The sequence below is a fragment of the Eublepharis macularius genome, chromosome 5 (assembly GCF_028583425.1).
Source record: "Eublepharis macularius isolate TG4126 chromosome 5, MPM_Emac_v1.0, whole genome shotgun sequence".
NCBI lineage: Eukaryota > Metazoa > Chordata > Lepidosauria > Squamata > Eublepharidae > Eublepharis > Eublepharis macularius.
This window is the reverse complement of record NC_072794.1, coordinates 30,860,825-30,876,033: the sequence shown is the minus strand read 5'-3', so window position 1 is coordinate 30,876,033 and position 15,209 is coordinate 30,860,825. Positions and strand designations below refer to the sequence as shown.

Here is a 15,209-nt window from a genome sequence, read left to right as displayed (position 1 = left end):
CTGCCCTCTGGAATGAATTGCCCCCGGAGATACGTATGGTCCCTGACCTACACACCTTTCGCCAAGACGTTATTATTCCAACAAGCGGGGCTGGCCTAAATGTGTTTTAATTGAGTTGTCCTGTTCTGAGTTAAATTATTCAATATGTTTATATTTTATATTCTTATTGTTTTATATTTGTATGTTTTATTTTTGCTGTACACCGCCCTGAGTCCTTCGGGAGATGGGCGGTATAAAAATTCAATTAAAGTTAAAGTTAAAGTTAAAATGCTGCTCTTGAAGGACAGGTAGGGTTGCCAGCCTCCGGGTAGTGGCTGGAGATCTCCCGGGATTACAACTGGTCTCCAGGCCACAGAGATCAATTCACCTGGAGAAAATGGCTACTTTGGGGGGGTGGGGGTGGACTGTATAGAATTATACCATGCCAAAGTCTTTTCCTTCCCCAAACCCCACTTTCTCCAGGTTTCGCCAGGTTTCACCCCTCAGATCTCCAGGAATTTCCCAACCCTAAGGACAGGGAAACTCAGGAACAACAAGAAAAGGGAGTCATAGGACTTTATATGGTCTGAATATGGGATCCAAGCCCATATTCCCAAGGAGAGCCCCAGCACCCCAAGATGCTTCACCCCCAGCCAAAGGTTCTCCCCCTATGTCTCCTCCTTCCCCAAATCAAACAGTGTGTAAAATTAGCTCCAAATTTCTTTTCTTTTCCTTCTCACCAGCTGGTGCACGTTGCTTTCAAAAACGTTTGTTGGGACTGGAGTATTAACATTCCAAGGTTAGAGACAGCTTCTTCTGCAGAAGTGTTAACATTCTGGTATTAAACCCATACCCATAACAGGCTACACTATTGGAAAAACCCCCAGTGAATACTGAATTTTTTTAAATACCACACAAACTACAAATACATTTATCCGGGGGATCTAGGCCTTGGGCTTGCTGTTCTAGTTGACTTAGCAGCCATGATGTTTCTCTTTTTCATACTAATGGAAGTAATGTTGTTGTGTCTGGGAAACTTCCCTTCATTAATAAAGGGATTCTAGCAGAGTGATAACAGACAGTCAGGAAATCCAAGTATTCGTCTGTGCAAAAATTCTCAAGCAACCCTGACCCTGAAACTGGCTGCTCATAAAATGCATTTTCCAAACAGAGATGAAAGTGGGGGAGAAAGGGGGATAAGACTCTTTTCATGGTCAATCTAATGTTGCTTGTCCCAATTTCCCCCTAGGTCCACCTGTGTGAAGTAGAAGGGATGGAGAAGTTTGCGGACAAGGATTTTGTTCTGGATGGCAGTGTCGGCCAGTCTGTCCTCGTGGCTGTGAAAATGCTGCGAGCTGATGCCAACAAGAATGCCAGGTGCTTGGGACATATTTAATTAATTTAGTAGCTTTTTACATACCAATCCTCCAAAGAACTCAGGGTGGCATACATCATTCTCTTTTCCATTTTTCCATTCTTACAAGAGGACTGTGAGGTGGGTGAGACTGGGAGAGAGTAATTGGCCCCCAGTGAGTTGGGGGTTTTAACCTGACTTCACAGATCCTAGTTTGACACTCTAACCACTGTGCCTCACAGGCTCCTGACACGCCACACATGTAGCATTCTTAAGAACAGTCACGGCAGGTTCTTTTATCCACAACACGAACCCCCAACTTTTAAAACTGTTTTAACCTTCTGCTTCCAGCATGAGCACTGCGATATGAGACTCTTTATAGAGCTGTTTTATGCTGTTTTTATTCTCTTTCTGGGTTTTTACTTGTTAACAACTTTATGATTTATGTTTTACTTTGTAAGCTGCCTCCAGCAAGTTCTCTGGAAAGATGCCATAGAAATTTTCTAAATAGATAATATATGTATGGAGTACAGGCCAGAAATGCCATTTAGATTTTCTTCTTTAGATACCAAAATATCTTGTAGCCCTGAGCAGAGGTCAGAACAAATGTGGTGTCCCATTGTCAGGGCTGCCTGTCAAGCTTAAAGACAACTCCTGATTTCAAGGAACTTTAGTAGTAACATTGCCGATTACTTATATAGTGCTTCATGTACATTATTCTGTTCCAGTTCTTATGATAATCCTGTAAGGTAGGGAGCTGTTATTATCTCTGTATCGTGAATTTGTTGAGAAAGCTGAGGTTGAGAAAGAGTGACTTCTCTTAATACTTCCTAGTAGTAGTATGGCACCACTAATACCACCTTCTTTGATTCCACAAGGAATGATTTTCTCAAGGAGATTAAAATCATGTCCAGGCTGAAGGACCCCAACATCATCCGGCTGTTGGCTGTGTGCATCACTGATGATCCTCTCTGCATGATCACAGAGTACATGGAGAACGGAGACCTCAATCAGTTCTTGTCTCGCCAGGAGCCCCAGGGCTTACCAGAGAGTGCCACTTCTTCAGTCAGGTAGCCAATACATTTCTGTCGGTGCTGTGCTATACGTTGCCTTCTGCATGTAGCTGTGCACCTGGTATACTATCTGTTCCATGTTCTCATCATGAAGATCGAAGCTCAGGGCATGTCTACATATGTGTATGTAAGTTACACAGTCTTACAGAAACGATTAAAGGCTTCACAGAAAGACATTGAAGACTTCAAGATCAAAGACTGTGAAGACCCAGATCAAAGACCAGTTTTCCATGAAGCCACCCACAGTGTGGTTTACCTCCATGCAAGGCATCTCTCTGAATGCCCATCCCACACAAATACCTGGGAAGAACAAAGGAAGAGAATCCTAGTGGGAGAGTTGGGCGGGAGGGAGCTTGCACTTAGCTGATAGCTAGACCCAGATCAAAGACTATTCCTCCATGAAGCTGCCTACATTGAGGTTTACTTTGGTGCAAGGCCTCTTTTTAAATGCCCATCCCACACAAATACCTGTGAAGGACAAGCAGGGCCTCTGAGAGGAATTTTATGAGGTGGTGCAAAAAAAATCAGGGCCCCTTTCCTACCCCATTAGCCATCTTATTTTTTTATCCATAATGGTTTTAAGCAGTTTTTTAAAAACAGGCTTTGTATTTACTTAAAAATGAGCATTCCTTGCCTTTTTTGTCAAAAATTTCTAATGACAGCATCAAAATTAATAGTTCTGGCAATGTTTGATTCAATACTCAGCCTGGCCAAATCCACAAGACGTTCTTGAGACATTGTAGACCTTAAAAAATTCTTAATCAGCTTGAGTTTGCTAAATGATCTCTCTGCAGAAGCTACTGTTGCTGGAATTGTTAAAAGAATTCATAAGCTGACACAAACATTTGGAAACAGGTCACCAAGTCTGTATTCTGTTAGTATGTTCAACAGATCCAGTGGTTTTAATTGTGCATTTCCAAAATTTGCCTTATGTACTGAAGGTAAATGCTGCATTTCTGTCAAAAAATCCTTATCATTAAGGTCATCAGGATATTGTTTTGATAAAAATAAAGCTTTTTCTTTCAAGTCACTTTCAGACATAGTGAGGTATTTCCACAAGAAATTGGACTTTTCAGCCAACTGCTTCACAGCATTGAATCTTACAGTTAATCCTGCTGTAACACTGTCTACCAAAACATGAAACACAGACTTTCTGAAGTAGGCTTCTTCTGGTGAATCATCTGTGTCATTCATTTCCAGCAAATCTTTTGGGAATGCTTTAGGCCAGGGCTTTTTTTCTAGGAAAAGAGGTGGTGGAACTCAGTGGGTTGCCCTTGGAGAAAATGGTCACATGGCTGGTGGCCCCGCCCCCTGATCTCCAGACAGAGGGGAGTTTAGATTGCCGGAGGGCAATCTAAACTCCCCTCTGTCTGGAGATCAGGGGGCGGGGTCACCAGCCATGTGACCATTTTCAAGAGGTTCCGGAACTCCATTCCACCACGTTCCTGCTGAAAAAAAGCCCTGCTTTAGGCAATGAGATGTGACCTGGTAATATACTTTTCTATTTCTTTTTGAGAAGGAAATTCAGTTGTGATGCAACCAACATCAAGGCCCTACAGTATTCTTCTCATTTTCTAAACTCACTTCCACCTGAACCTGAAATTCTGTTTGTTTCAGTTCATTCTTGTCATTTTCTGCATGTGCTCTTTTATTTAAATCCTGTACATTATTACCCAAATCAACTGCTCCTTGTTTTGGGATGAGGTTTTCAAGAGTTTTTTCTTGTTCTAATTCTATAGGTATGCTGAATGAGAATTTTTTAAAGGCGCCCTTAATCCAACTTGAAGGAGATTTTGTTGTCCCCTTTTTTCGTGTTCCTCTCATTCTTCCTTTTCGTTTGTTAGCTCCTGATTTGTGAGAATACATTTTCAATGGATGATTTATAATTTCTTATTTTATATCTAAAAAGGGGAAATTAAATTCCTAATCAGCTCTGATCATTGCCATGTTGCTTCAAAAAATACTGAGCCCAAACTTACAAAGTTTTAAAATGAATAAATCAATGAAAATGCAGCCTAGCACTAATGTCACTACAGTAATTAAGGAAAAGGATTAGAACATACCTTCAACTTATCTATCAAAAGTTGCTCTTTATAGATGGATTTAGAATGTACTAACACACCAACCCTCCCACTGCAACAGTGGCCACCAGCCTAAACATTTTGTCCGCCTGCTGGAGAGGGGAGAGTCACGTGATCTTCTAACTGGCACATGCTGCCCCTAGTGGAAGATCTTGAGAATGCAATGTAACAACAATGTAAAGGATAAAACTATGCTATGTAGGCCAACAACATAAGATAGTAATGCAGGTCCTCATAGGCAAACATTTTAGGGGACTGCAGGAAACTCTTGGGCCCCCTCTGAGCCCATGGGACCTGGTGCGATGCACCTACTGCCCCCCTCCTCTCATAGGGCCTGAGGACAAGTGAAGAGAATCCAACGGGGAGGGAGGCAACTTGCCCCCAGCTAATAGCGAGCCCCAACTCCTAGCTCCATTCCTCCTAGCTTCAGATAATAATTGAGCTGTGGCATATTGAGTGAGAAGGCACCAGAAAAGTGTTTTGTGAAGGAGTCCTAGGCAACAAGATAACAAAGGACAATCAGGAGAGTCATTTAAGGGAGTAGGAGGCTGTCAGAGAAGTATCAAAATTCTATGTTTTCAGCTGTTTTAATGATCTTATGCACTTTCAATTAATATTGTTTAAGCTGCTGAATGTTATTTGATGCTTTTTTACGCTTCTGGCTTGTTTGCATGGCTTGTTTCTAATATTCAATTGCTAATTAAAAAAATTAAAGAGCCCCCTGGTGTTAGGAGGAGGAAATGGCCAGAGATGGTTTGCCGTTGCCTGCCTCTGCAACCCTAGTCTTCATTGGAGGTTTCCCATCCAATTACTAACCAGGGCCGACCCTGCTTACCTTCTGAGATCTGACAAGATCAGACTCACCTGGGCTATGGGACTAGGAAAATCTGAATTTTCCCACCTGCACTGCAGCCATCCTGGCTACGCTGAAATCTTTCCCAAAACTTCACAGCAAAGCAGATTTGGACAAAATCAGAGGAAAGTTGGAGAAACACTGGGAAGTGTATGAATGTACCACAGTGCTGTGGTGAAATGGGGCAAACCCCCCAATTCTCAATACAGCATTCAATCCTGTCCAAATAACCTGTGTGGAAACTGTCTTTCTGAACTACCTCTTACAGGTCTTTGGAGAAGCACAGGAACATTTTGTAAATAAATAAAGTGAGTTAGAAGAGCAAAAGTCTGAGGTATTAGGAAACAAGATCAAAATACAGAGTAAGACTGTAGAGGGTTTTAGGAAAGGGTGGAAAATAGACCCTTTAAGGGACTTAGAATCACAGAGATAAAAGTTAGCAAACGGTCATTTGGTCTTCTCCAGGGCCGTTTCCACATGGCTTACCTGAAGCCGCGCCATGCTGCAATGTTGTGGATCGTGCCGGGGAAAACGCGATATTTCGCGTTTTCCCCAGCATGATCCGCAACGTTGCGGCATGGCGCGGCTTCAGGTAAGCCATGTGGAAACGGCCCTGGGCAGGATTATTCATCAGTTCATCCCCCCACCCCACCTGCACACCTCCCATTAATTTCCCTACAGATTAGTTTGCAAAATTAGGGCCACGTTGTTCTTACTCTTCCTGCTGAATTGTTCTGTTCTTCTGTGAGTTTGTTACATGCTGCCTTGCCTGAAATGGGCATGCTTTCCTCTGCCGTCTGACAATCTGCTGGCTACCTGCCAGTGGCCTTACCCGTCCTCTGGCTCGTCTTTTCTCCTGCAGCTATGCTGACCTGAAATTCATGGCTACACAGATTGCTTCTGGCATGAAGTATCTGTCCTCCTTGAATTTTGTCCACCGAGACCTGGCCACACGCAACTGTCTAGTGGGGAAGAATTACACCATCAAGATAGCGGACTTTGGAATGAGCCGGAACCTCTACAGTGGAGACTACTATAGGATCCAGGGCCGAGCGGTGCTCCCCATCCGTTGGATGTCGTGGGAAAGCATCCTTTTGGTAACCTTCTTGCACCCTATGCTTCTCACTAGGAGTGTTTAAGGCAAAACATATTCTTCTGTCTCAATAATGAGGGCCAATTCACACATTATAAAATTCCTTGATGACTTTTTAGCAGATGTGCAGTGAGAGTTATGTACTTCCCAGATGCACACAAGTCCAAGTCTGCTTATATGACCCCAGTGTGCATGGAGGAGGGATTTCAGTCTTTCCCTGCTATGCCATTTTCACCTTTTGAAACTGCCCTTCAGAGCTGGTGTTTCCAATGAAGATTACAGGTTGCCATGTAAGTTGCAAAATTTTCCCAGTAGAGAAAACAATAGCTCACTGGTACAATTTCAAAACATGAAAAAAGGGTGGTGGTGGTGAGCTGAAACCCAAACATGCCGTGGTTACAATTAGAACTGGACCCCATGCATCTAGGAGAGACAGAAATCCCATTACATGATACAAAGCAGGGCTTTTTTTCTGGGAAAACAGGTGGTGGAACTCAGTGGGTTACCCTCGGAGAAATTGGTCACATGGCTGGTGGCCCCATCCCCTGAGCTCCAGACAGAAGGGAGTTTAGATTGCCCTCCGCACCACTCGGCGGCGCAGAGGGCAATCTAAACTCCCCTCTGTCTGGAGCTCAGGGGGCAGGGCCACCAGCCATGTGACCAATTTCAAGAGGTTCCGGAACTCCGTTCCACCGAGTTCCAGCTGAAAAAAAGCCCTGATACAAAGTCTTCATGGCAGCCACATTGACTTTGTAATGTGTAAATTGACCCTAAGTGCGTTCAGTAAACTTATCCTTTGTCGTTCCCATTTCTATGCAAGAAAATATTCAAGACCGCTTTAATCCCAATGATCCATTTTTTTTACATAATTACAGCTCACCCTGTGTGTGTGTTGCATTTCATGGCCCTTTGATTCTGCTGCTTTTTTTTCTTTCTGCACTTCTTACATAAAATATTTGTATTATTATTTATTTATTTATGTCATTTGTAATCTGCCTTTCTCACTGAGACTCAAGGCAGATTACACTGAGATTAGTACAGTCAATTTCAAGGACATTTCCATGAACAATACCATAGGGTAAATAAACACAATTTTACAAAGACATAGCATTAGTAAGAAACCAGAGTTGAAGAAATGCTGAAACCAGGGGTCATTTCGTAGAAAAAGAGCTGGAGGAACTCATTAGCACAACTCATTAGCATATGCCACGCCCATTGACATCACCAGAAGTGTGTCATTAGCATGACTGATTTGCACATGCCAGACCCCTGACATCACCTATCCTGGCTGTTTTGGACCCAATCCTGGCCATTCAGGGCCGAAATTGGGCCCAAAATGGCAAAAAGGGGCTGAAAATGGCTGAAAAGGGGCCCAAAATGGTCAGGATCGGGCCACTGCTGAGTGGGAGAGTGATCCACCACCTGTCAAAGGTCCGATCCAGGCCATTTCGGCCCCAATCCAGGCCGAAACGGGCCCAAATGACTGAGAGTCAGGTAGGTGGGGCCACCTGACATGTGACCTCTTTGGGGAACTGCCGGAACTGTGTTCCTATTCATTCTCCCTCAAAATGAGCCCAGGGTATAATGAGAATCCACTCATAGGCAGCAATCCTAAGCAGGCCAACACAGATGTAAGTACCATTTTAGTCAGCGAGGCTTGCTCCCAGGAGAGTGTTCTTGGAATTCCAGCCCTGTGTTTGAAGAAGTGGGCTTCAGTCCATGAAATCTTATGTGAAAGTAACGTTTTGTTAATCTTTAGCGTGCCAAAAGGCTCTTGTTTATTTTTGGTGCAACAGCCACCCTTCTAGAATTATTAATGCAAAAAATGGTCTGTTTCACCAAATAGATAACATCCTTATATTTGCAGCACTGGAGCGGAAAAAAAATGACTGCAAAGCAGCTACAGATAGGGGCAGCCACAGCAGGAAGCAGGATTGAAAAAGGGCGAATGTTCTAGCAGTTCAGGGTGGGTTTTTTTGAGGACCCCCCAAACACACTACTTTTGATCTGCAAGTTGAAATGGGAGCCTAGTTAGTGCGGCCCGATTGTTAACTTACACAGAAACTACCACTGGTCCCTAGTTCTACATCTGTTTAAAGTACCATGGCTTATTCCCATTTCTCTCATGCATCCGAATGTACACTACATTTTACCCAAAGAGGTCCCAAGGTTCAAAGGGGAGGTGTGTTGTGAAGTTCTGCGCTTCCCAGGCATACGAGGCCCAATCTGGATCAGAGTCACGGCATGCAGAAAGAGGAGGGCTTTGACTTTCACCTCTTCATGCCATTTTTCCAATTTAAAATGGGCCCAAGGAGTGCTATTTACCTCTCTGTGGAAACATAATGTGTAGCTCATCAGTACCAGGGCTATAGCCATGGGGAGGGAGGGGTGCAAACAGGGGCAATGCCCCACCCCAAATGTGCCGTGCCCCACCATTCAACATACTTCTTCCTATAGGAGGCAAGCTAGAGCATTGAGTGCCACCCTCTCCCCCAGTTGTAAAAGATAGTGTGTTTCCTGTCCAATCTATGGAGTATTTGCCTCCCTTGGGAATGAATTCATTCACAACTTTTGTCACTGTGTCAGGCAGAAGAAGGGTCAAATCCCTGGGTGAGTGGCATCACCACAAAGCTATATGAATGTGAGAAGCTTGGAACTTCAGAAAATGCCTCTCCATCAAACCCTGAGACACCCCTGGGGGAAACATAACATGTAGTTAGGCCCTTGGGAGAGAAAGATTCCAACCTTGCCCATTCCTTAAACACTTTGAATTTGTTCTCTACCAACTAAACAAATCTTAGTTGATGCATACATTTAAATTGATAATTAAATCCACATACAAATTAAACAGTTTAGAAGAATTCCTAGTTTTTGATGATACACAGAATTAGAAAAGCTACCAACTTCTCAGTCCTTTCTTCTTTCCTTCCTTCCTTCGATGGTGATACCTGCATAATTCTGAATTGCACTTTCCCTCTCCATCCAGGGGAAATTCACCACAGCAAGTGATGTGTGGGCATTTGGTGTGACGCTCTGGGAGACCTTCACGTTTTGCCGTGAGCAGCCCTATTCCCAGCTTTCTGATGAACAAGTCATTGAGAACACCGGCGAGTTCTTCAGGGATCAGGGACGGCAGGTATGGAAACTTTAATTAAAGCAACAGGTGTTGTTTTATAACAGAAAAAAGGAAAGGCCCCTAAATGGTCCTCTGGTACAAACCCACCTCCAGCATCTGCAAAAACTACCTTCACAGACTTTTAATATAATGTATAATTATTAAACAGCATACAGATATTTTTCTGGGTGCCTTTTTTCACTGTGCAGTGGGGCAGTGGTACCAGGAATGAATGAAATGACCTGTATTTTGGATAGGTCAAAAAGTGCATAATGTTTAGATTCTCCAGGCCCTGGAGAATTTCACCTGCATCCTATGCAGCCATCAGGTAAAACGAGCACAGAAAGAGAGAATGAGAGTTACTGATCCCACCTCTTTCTTAAAAATAAACAGTCCTACCTAAGTAACAACACTATAGCTTTCTGCACCAGAGCTGGCCTGGCATAAATGGCCACCATTTCTGCCTGTTAATGAACTTATCACCCTCTTACAGTACCATTCTAAGCAGAAACATACTTCCATTGAAGTCAGGGTATAACTCTGATTAGGATGACACTGTAGACTAAGAGATTTGCAATGGCAGGCAGAGAGCCAAGCTACAAGTGATGAATGACACTTGAACGGCAAGTGAACAGACTCCCGTGTATTCCTCCCTGTTCACTTGCGCTCCACTTGCGCTCCACTTGATCACTACACAGAGCACAAGTGGAGCGCAAGTGAACAGGGAGGAATACACGGGACTTGCCGTTCAAGGGTCATTCGTCACTTTGTAGCTTGGCCCAGAGAGATGAAACCCACATGCACTTTCTAGGAGGGCCCAGTCTCGGGAAAGGTGTGATGGGGGCACTCCCTGAGTGGGTCAAGCAGAACTGAACAAAGAAAAATCCTCCGCATGTGTTTTCCATTTGAGTTGGCCTGTTTTGCAAGCTTTGGCTCCCAAAATGTTTTTCCTTTTTATAATGGGGGCCAGGGATTTCAGGCTGTTCAAAACTTAGCGAAGTGAAACCAGGTCCATCACAGTGACCAATTATTCTCTGCAGGGAATAAAACAAATTGCAATACAGTGACCCAAAAGATGCAAAGATTCTCGTTACATAGGAAGAAGGGTTTTCTTCTTGCTTTAAGAATTGTTGGTTAATGGAACAAATTGACATGAACAGGTTGAACAACAGCCCTGAGCTGCACTTCAGTTTGGCTAAGCATTGCAGAGGATATATGTCTGCTGCCCAAAACTGCAGTCCTGAGCCTGGTCCTCTTCATTCCCACAAAATGTGTGAGGTGAAGTCATTACGATCCAAGTTTTCCTGCCCCTACAAGCTAATCAAGCAGAATGGAGGGGGAGAAATTTAAAATGCAGTGATAACACCACACACATGGGGGAGACGGGACTGCTGTTTTTCCGCAGAAGCCATTCATCCTTCATACCACTTAGTTCAGATTTTAAGAATCCTTTTTCATATCATCCACATCTGCAATATGGGAATGATAATAGTGATCATCACCTAAACAAGATTGTCATTGGGAATATTTTCAGATAATGTAGGCAGAGTGGTGTGAACACTTGAAATGCACGATACAAATCCTAAGCGTTAATGTAATTTGTTCTTAAAACTTATGAATGGGAGTTTCTTTATAAGATACCCAAAAGAATAATATTAATTAGTTCTTGGAGAACTGGTGATTGAGACAGCTGTCCAGCATCCCTCCATAGATGCTTTTTTGCAGATACACACTGCCATTTCTTAATGGGATGGGGATTCAAGTGTCCTTGTGCCTCTCAAGTTCCCTACTTCTATGCTTCCCCACTACCCTACTAACCTCTGTCAGAGCTATTGCTAGTATTCTTTGATTGCCTGGAAGAGAGAGCAGCAACCTTTTTATTCTCCTGTCCTGATTCACTGCTTGGGTGACAAGTAAGTAGGACAACTTGCCTGGTGACAAGTAAGTAGGACAACTACAGGAGTCCCCCTCCTAGGGTCCTCCAAGCAAAGCCAGCAACCAATGGGAGACCGGCTGGTGGGGACATGGGGTGGGCGGGCATTGGTGACGGTGTGACATCACTTCCAGGGAAAACCCAGAAGTGATATCACACATCTCTAGGAATCACTAGAAAACAGTTTCTGGCAACTCCTAGGAAAGACTGGCATCACTTCTGAGTTGTTCTGGAAGTGACATCATGCAGTTGGCCATTAAAAAAAATTCTCCCACTGCCACTCCAAGCAGCAGTGGGAAACAGGAGCTGGGGGCCGGGGTTTCTCTGCCTCCAGCAGTGGGCTGGCAACCCTGGCGGGGACCAATCACAAAATATTGGCGGTTATACAACAAGCTAATTCTTAGGATGAAGGCAGCTGCTTCTGAAAGAGTAATCCCTGCAGACAAGGAGATAATATCTATTAAATATTGAGCCTAGTGCTCAAGTGATGTCAGCCAGACAATGACTTCAGCTCATGATAATAACTTTATTGCAGAAAAAGAACAACGTGGCTCCCGAGGGAGCCAGATTTATACACCTCCAACTCCACCCCATTTCAGTAACTCCCCAATAAGAACATAGGCACTAGGATCCTTCATTTGCATGCACTAAACAAAAGGTAACTTGTTTACACGACCGCAATTGGCTCATATCCAGGGGAAACAATTGGTTGCTGATAACTCTAATTCCCAATAGGGCTGGCTACCTGAGAAGCCCTATATTCCTCGAATATAGAGTCTAGGGAGTCTAGGAAGTAGGTGCCAGGAGGCGCCTAGGCAGGTGCTAGGGTTCAAATCCCCTCCAAATAAATCACTCTGTTCCAGCATCCTAAGCTACTTTAGAGGATTGTTGTAAGAATAAAAACATATCCTGCCCCGAACTCTTTGGATGAAGAGTGAGGTACAAGTGTGATAAATAATCATTAATAAATGCACGAAATGACCTCAAGGCACATTAATATCATGTCTGCCTTCTGCTTCTGGTATCTTTGGAAATGGAATTGGTCTTTCTTTTTTCAATGTCTACTCCCGCCCCCCCCCCCCACACACTCTTGTTCCAGACATACCTCCCCCAGCCTGCATTCTGCCCGGATCCCGTGTATAAGCTCATGCTCACCTGCTGGAGACGAGACACCAAAGACCGGCCTTCGTTCCAAGAAATCCATCACCTCCTCCAAGAAGCAACCACTTCATAGTCAGTGCGTTTCATTCCTACGCAGGACCATCTCTCAAAGAAACCCCACACCTCAAGCTGAAGCAACATCACCTGGACTTTTCATTGCTTTGAGTAGCGGAGCTGGAACTTTGATCAGCCACCACGGGAAAGAAAGTGGACTCTGACCAGGTCTGCCGCGCAACCTTATTCAAGGTGCTGTGCTTTAGACTGGCAAAGTTTGAAACAAATGTTTATTTATCTTGTACATGTTATAGCTTTTGGTTTATGAATGCATTTTTTTCTGCAAAAGGAGGAAGAAATAATGAGGTATACTTTTTTTATGAGATTTTTTTTAGATGTATCCTGAAGATGAAATTGGCAAGAGGCATACAGAATAGGAGAGTGCCGAAGCACCTGGCTAGTATTTTATGTTCAAGGCTATATGTGTGGTATGAGCCCTCAGGAACACAAAAATGAAAAAGCACAGAATGGGAGGATTTGGCTTCTGTAGAATTTCAGCTTTAACAACCCCCCCCCAAAGATTCTTGTCCTTTTTAGTTCTGAGTATATATCTTTAAAATCTTTTTAGTTCTGAGTATGTATGGCCCCGTTTGTGTTTTGTACTACATGAAATATCAGACTGTTGTGTCTCATGTGTCCTGGATCTGGAGTTCCTCTACTAGGTGCTCTCCCCACCCAATCCTTCAGGTCTCTTCCCAAAGTGCGGAAGGGAAGACCTAAGCTCCTTCGCCCTATGCGTTGTAATCCCTATTTGAATTGGGCCCCTGTGCACCTGGGAAGTATGTTTATGGAACTCCAGGCATGTGTTGATAGACTGCATGTCCACCATGTGGTCTTTGTGTGAGGTGTGAATTGACCCACAATTAAACAGAGAGAGTGAATGTTAGTTTGAAGCTGCTAGATCAAAATACTGCTGTAGGATATTTGTCTGTGAATGTCTTTTGGAAGTAGAAACTGGGATTTCAGAAAGTGAGGTTTTCTTGTAATAGGGGACTTCAGACATCTTCCTATTGTTGTTTTCCCACAGCCTCTTGGCTTATGAACTGTTGAGGTATAGCATGAGGAGCGTGGTTGGTTTTGCAAAGCACAGGCTCTTATGGTGTCTGAAGTGACCCTACTGTGAGGGAAGGTGAGGTGTGCTGCCTTAGGCAGACAATTTTGAGGGTCTTTAAAGGGGGAGAGAGTGGTAGACGGAATTTGACAGTGTGGCTCCTGTTCATTTCATGGGGACTTGTGAAAGAGAACTTTTTGGGACTAGCACTCTGAAGGAAATTAGGTATCAACCAGGCAGGCTGCCAAGCTGGAAAGCCAGCAGGTAGGCTGGAAGTACTCCAAGCCAGGCCAAATTAGATGTGGTGGGGCAGCCATGTTTGTTTGTACACATGCCTGCGTTCACGTAGTGAGAGGTGAGAGAGTGCATGGCTGAAGGGAAGCTGAACCCCTCTCTCCAAACTTGACTTGCTACTTCATATGTGAATAGGGCAGACACAGGAGCAGCATGCAGCTGCCCCCATCCTGTTTCATTTTGTACATCAGTCTGTACTGAGACTGGAAAGCTGGGCCACAAGTGTTAGAGGGCCAGGTGGGACCTTATTGGCTCCTTGGATCATGTGACCACCTAAGAACATAAGAGAAGCCATGTTGGATCAGGCCAATGGCCCATCCAGTCCAACACTCTGTGTCACACAGTGGCCAAAAACCAGGTGTCCTCAGGAGGTCTGCCAGTGGGGAAGGGCCACTAGAAGCTCTCCCACTGATTGCCCCCCCCCAACACCAAGAATACAGAGCATCACTGCCCTAGACAGAGAATTCCATCTATACCTTGTGGCTAATAGCCACTGATGGACCTCTGCTCCATATGTTTATCCAATCCCCTCTTGAAGCTGTCTATGCTTGAAGCTGCCACCACCTCCTGAGGCAGTGAATTCCATGTGCTAATCACCCTTTGGGTGAAGAAGTACTTCCTTTTATCCGTTCTAACCCGACTGCTCAGCAATTCCATTGAGTGCCCACGAGTTCTTGTATTGTGAGAAAGGGAGAAAAATACTTCTTTCTCTACCATCTCTATCCCATGCATAATCTTGTAAACCTCTATCATGTCACCCCCCAGTCGTCGTTTCTCTAAGCTAAAGAGCCCCAAGCGCTTTAACCTTTCTTCATAGGGGAAGTGTTCCATCCCTTTAATCATACTAGTTGCCCTTTTCTGCACTTTTTCCAGTGCTATAATATCTTTTTTGGGGTGTGGTGAAACAGAATTGTACACAGTATTCCAAATGAGGCCGTACCATTGATTTATACAGGGGCATGATACTAGCTGATTTGTTAGCTGCTGAGAGCTGCTATTCTCCCCTTTGAGCTGGTGATTGCAAGTCCCCCTCTGGACATCTGCTGTGGCAGTGCTGAAGCACAGGAGAGAGCACAGCAGCGACCTTCTCCTTTAGTAAGCTACCATGACGGCACAGAGACAGTAAGATATCTGGTTCCTGCTGTCTCAGTTCATAGGCTTTCCAACC

The 15,209-nt window shown here is 44.2% G+C and overlaps 1 protein-coding gene across 1 annotated transcript in view; it reads left to right on the top strand.

Annotated features, from left to right (window-relative positions):
- The window catches only part of DDR2 (discoidin domain receptor tyrosine kinase 2), a 69,103-nt gene extending 54,782 nt beyond the window's left edge, over positions 1–14,321 (top strand). The window contains exons 13-17 of the mRNA XM_054980212.1: positions 1,229–1,356; positions 2,212–2,403; positions 6,203–6,437; positions 9,420–9,569; positions 12,581–14,321. Coding sequence (XP_054836187.1) covers positions 1,229–1,356; positions 2,212–2,403; positions 6,203–6,437; positions 9,420–9,569; positions 12,581–12,715 — 840 coding nt within the window. The 3' untranslated portion in view covers positions 12,716–14,321. The remainder of the gene's footprint in view (positions 1–1,228; positions 1,357–2,211; positions 2,404–6,202; positions 6,438–9,419; positions 9,570–12,580) is intronic.
- The last annotated feature ends 888 nt before the right edge of the window (positions 14,322–15,209 follow it).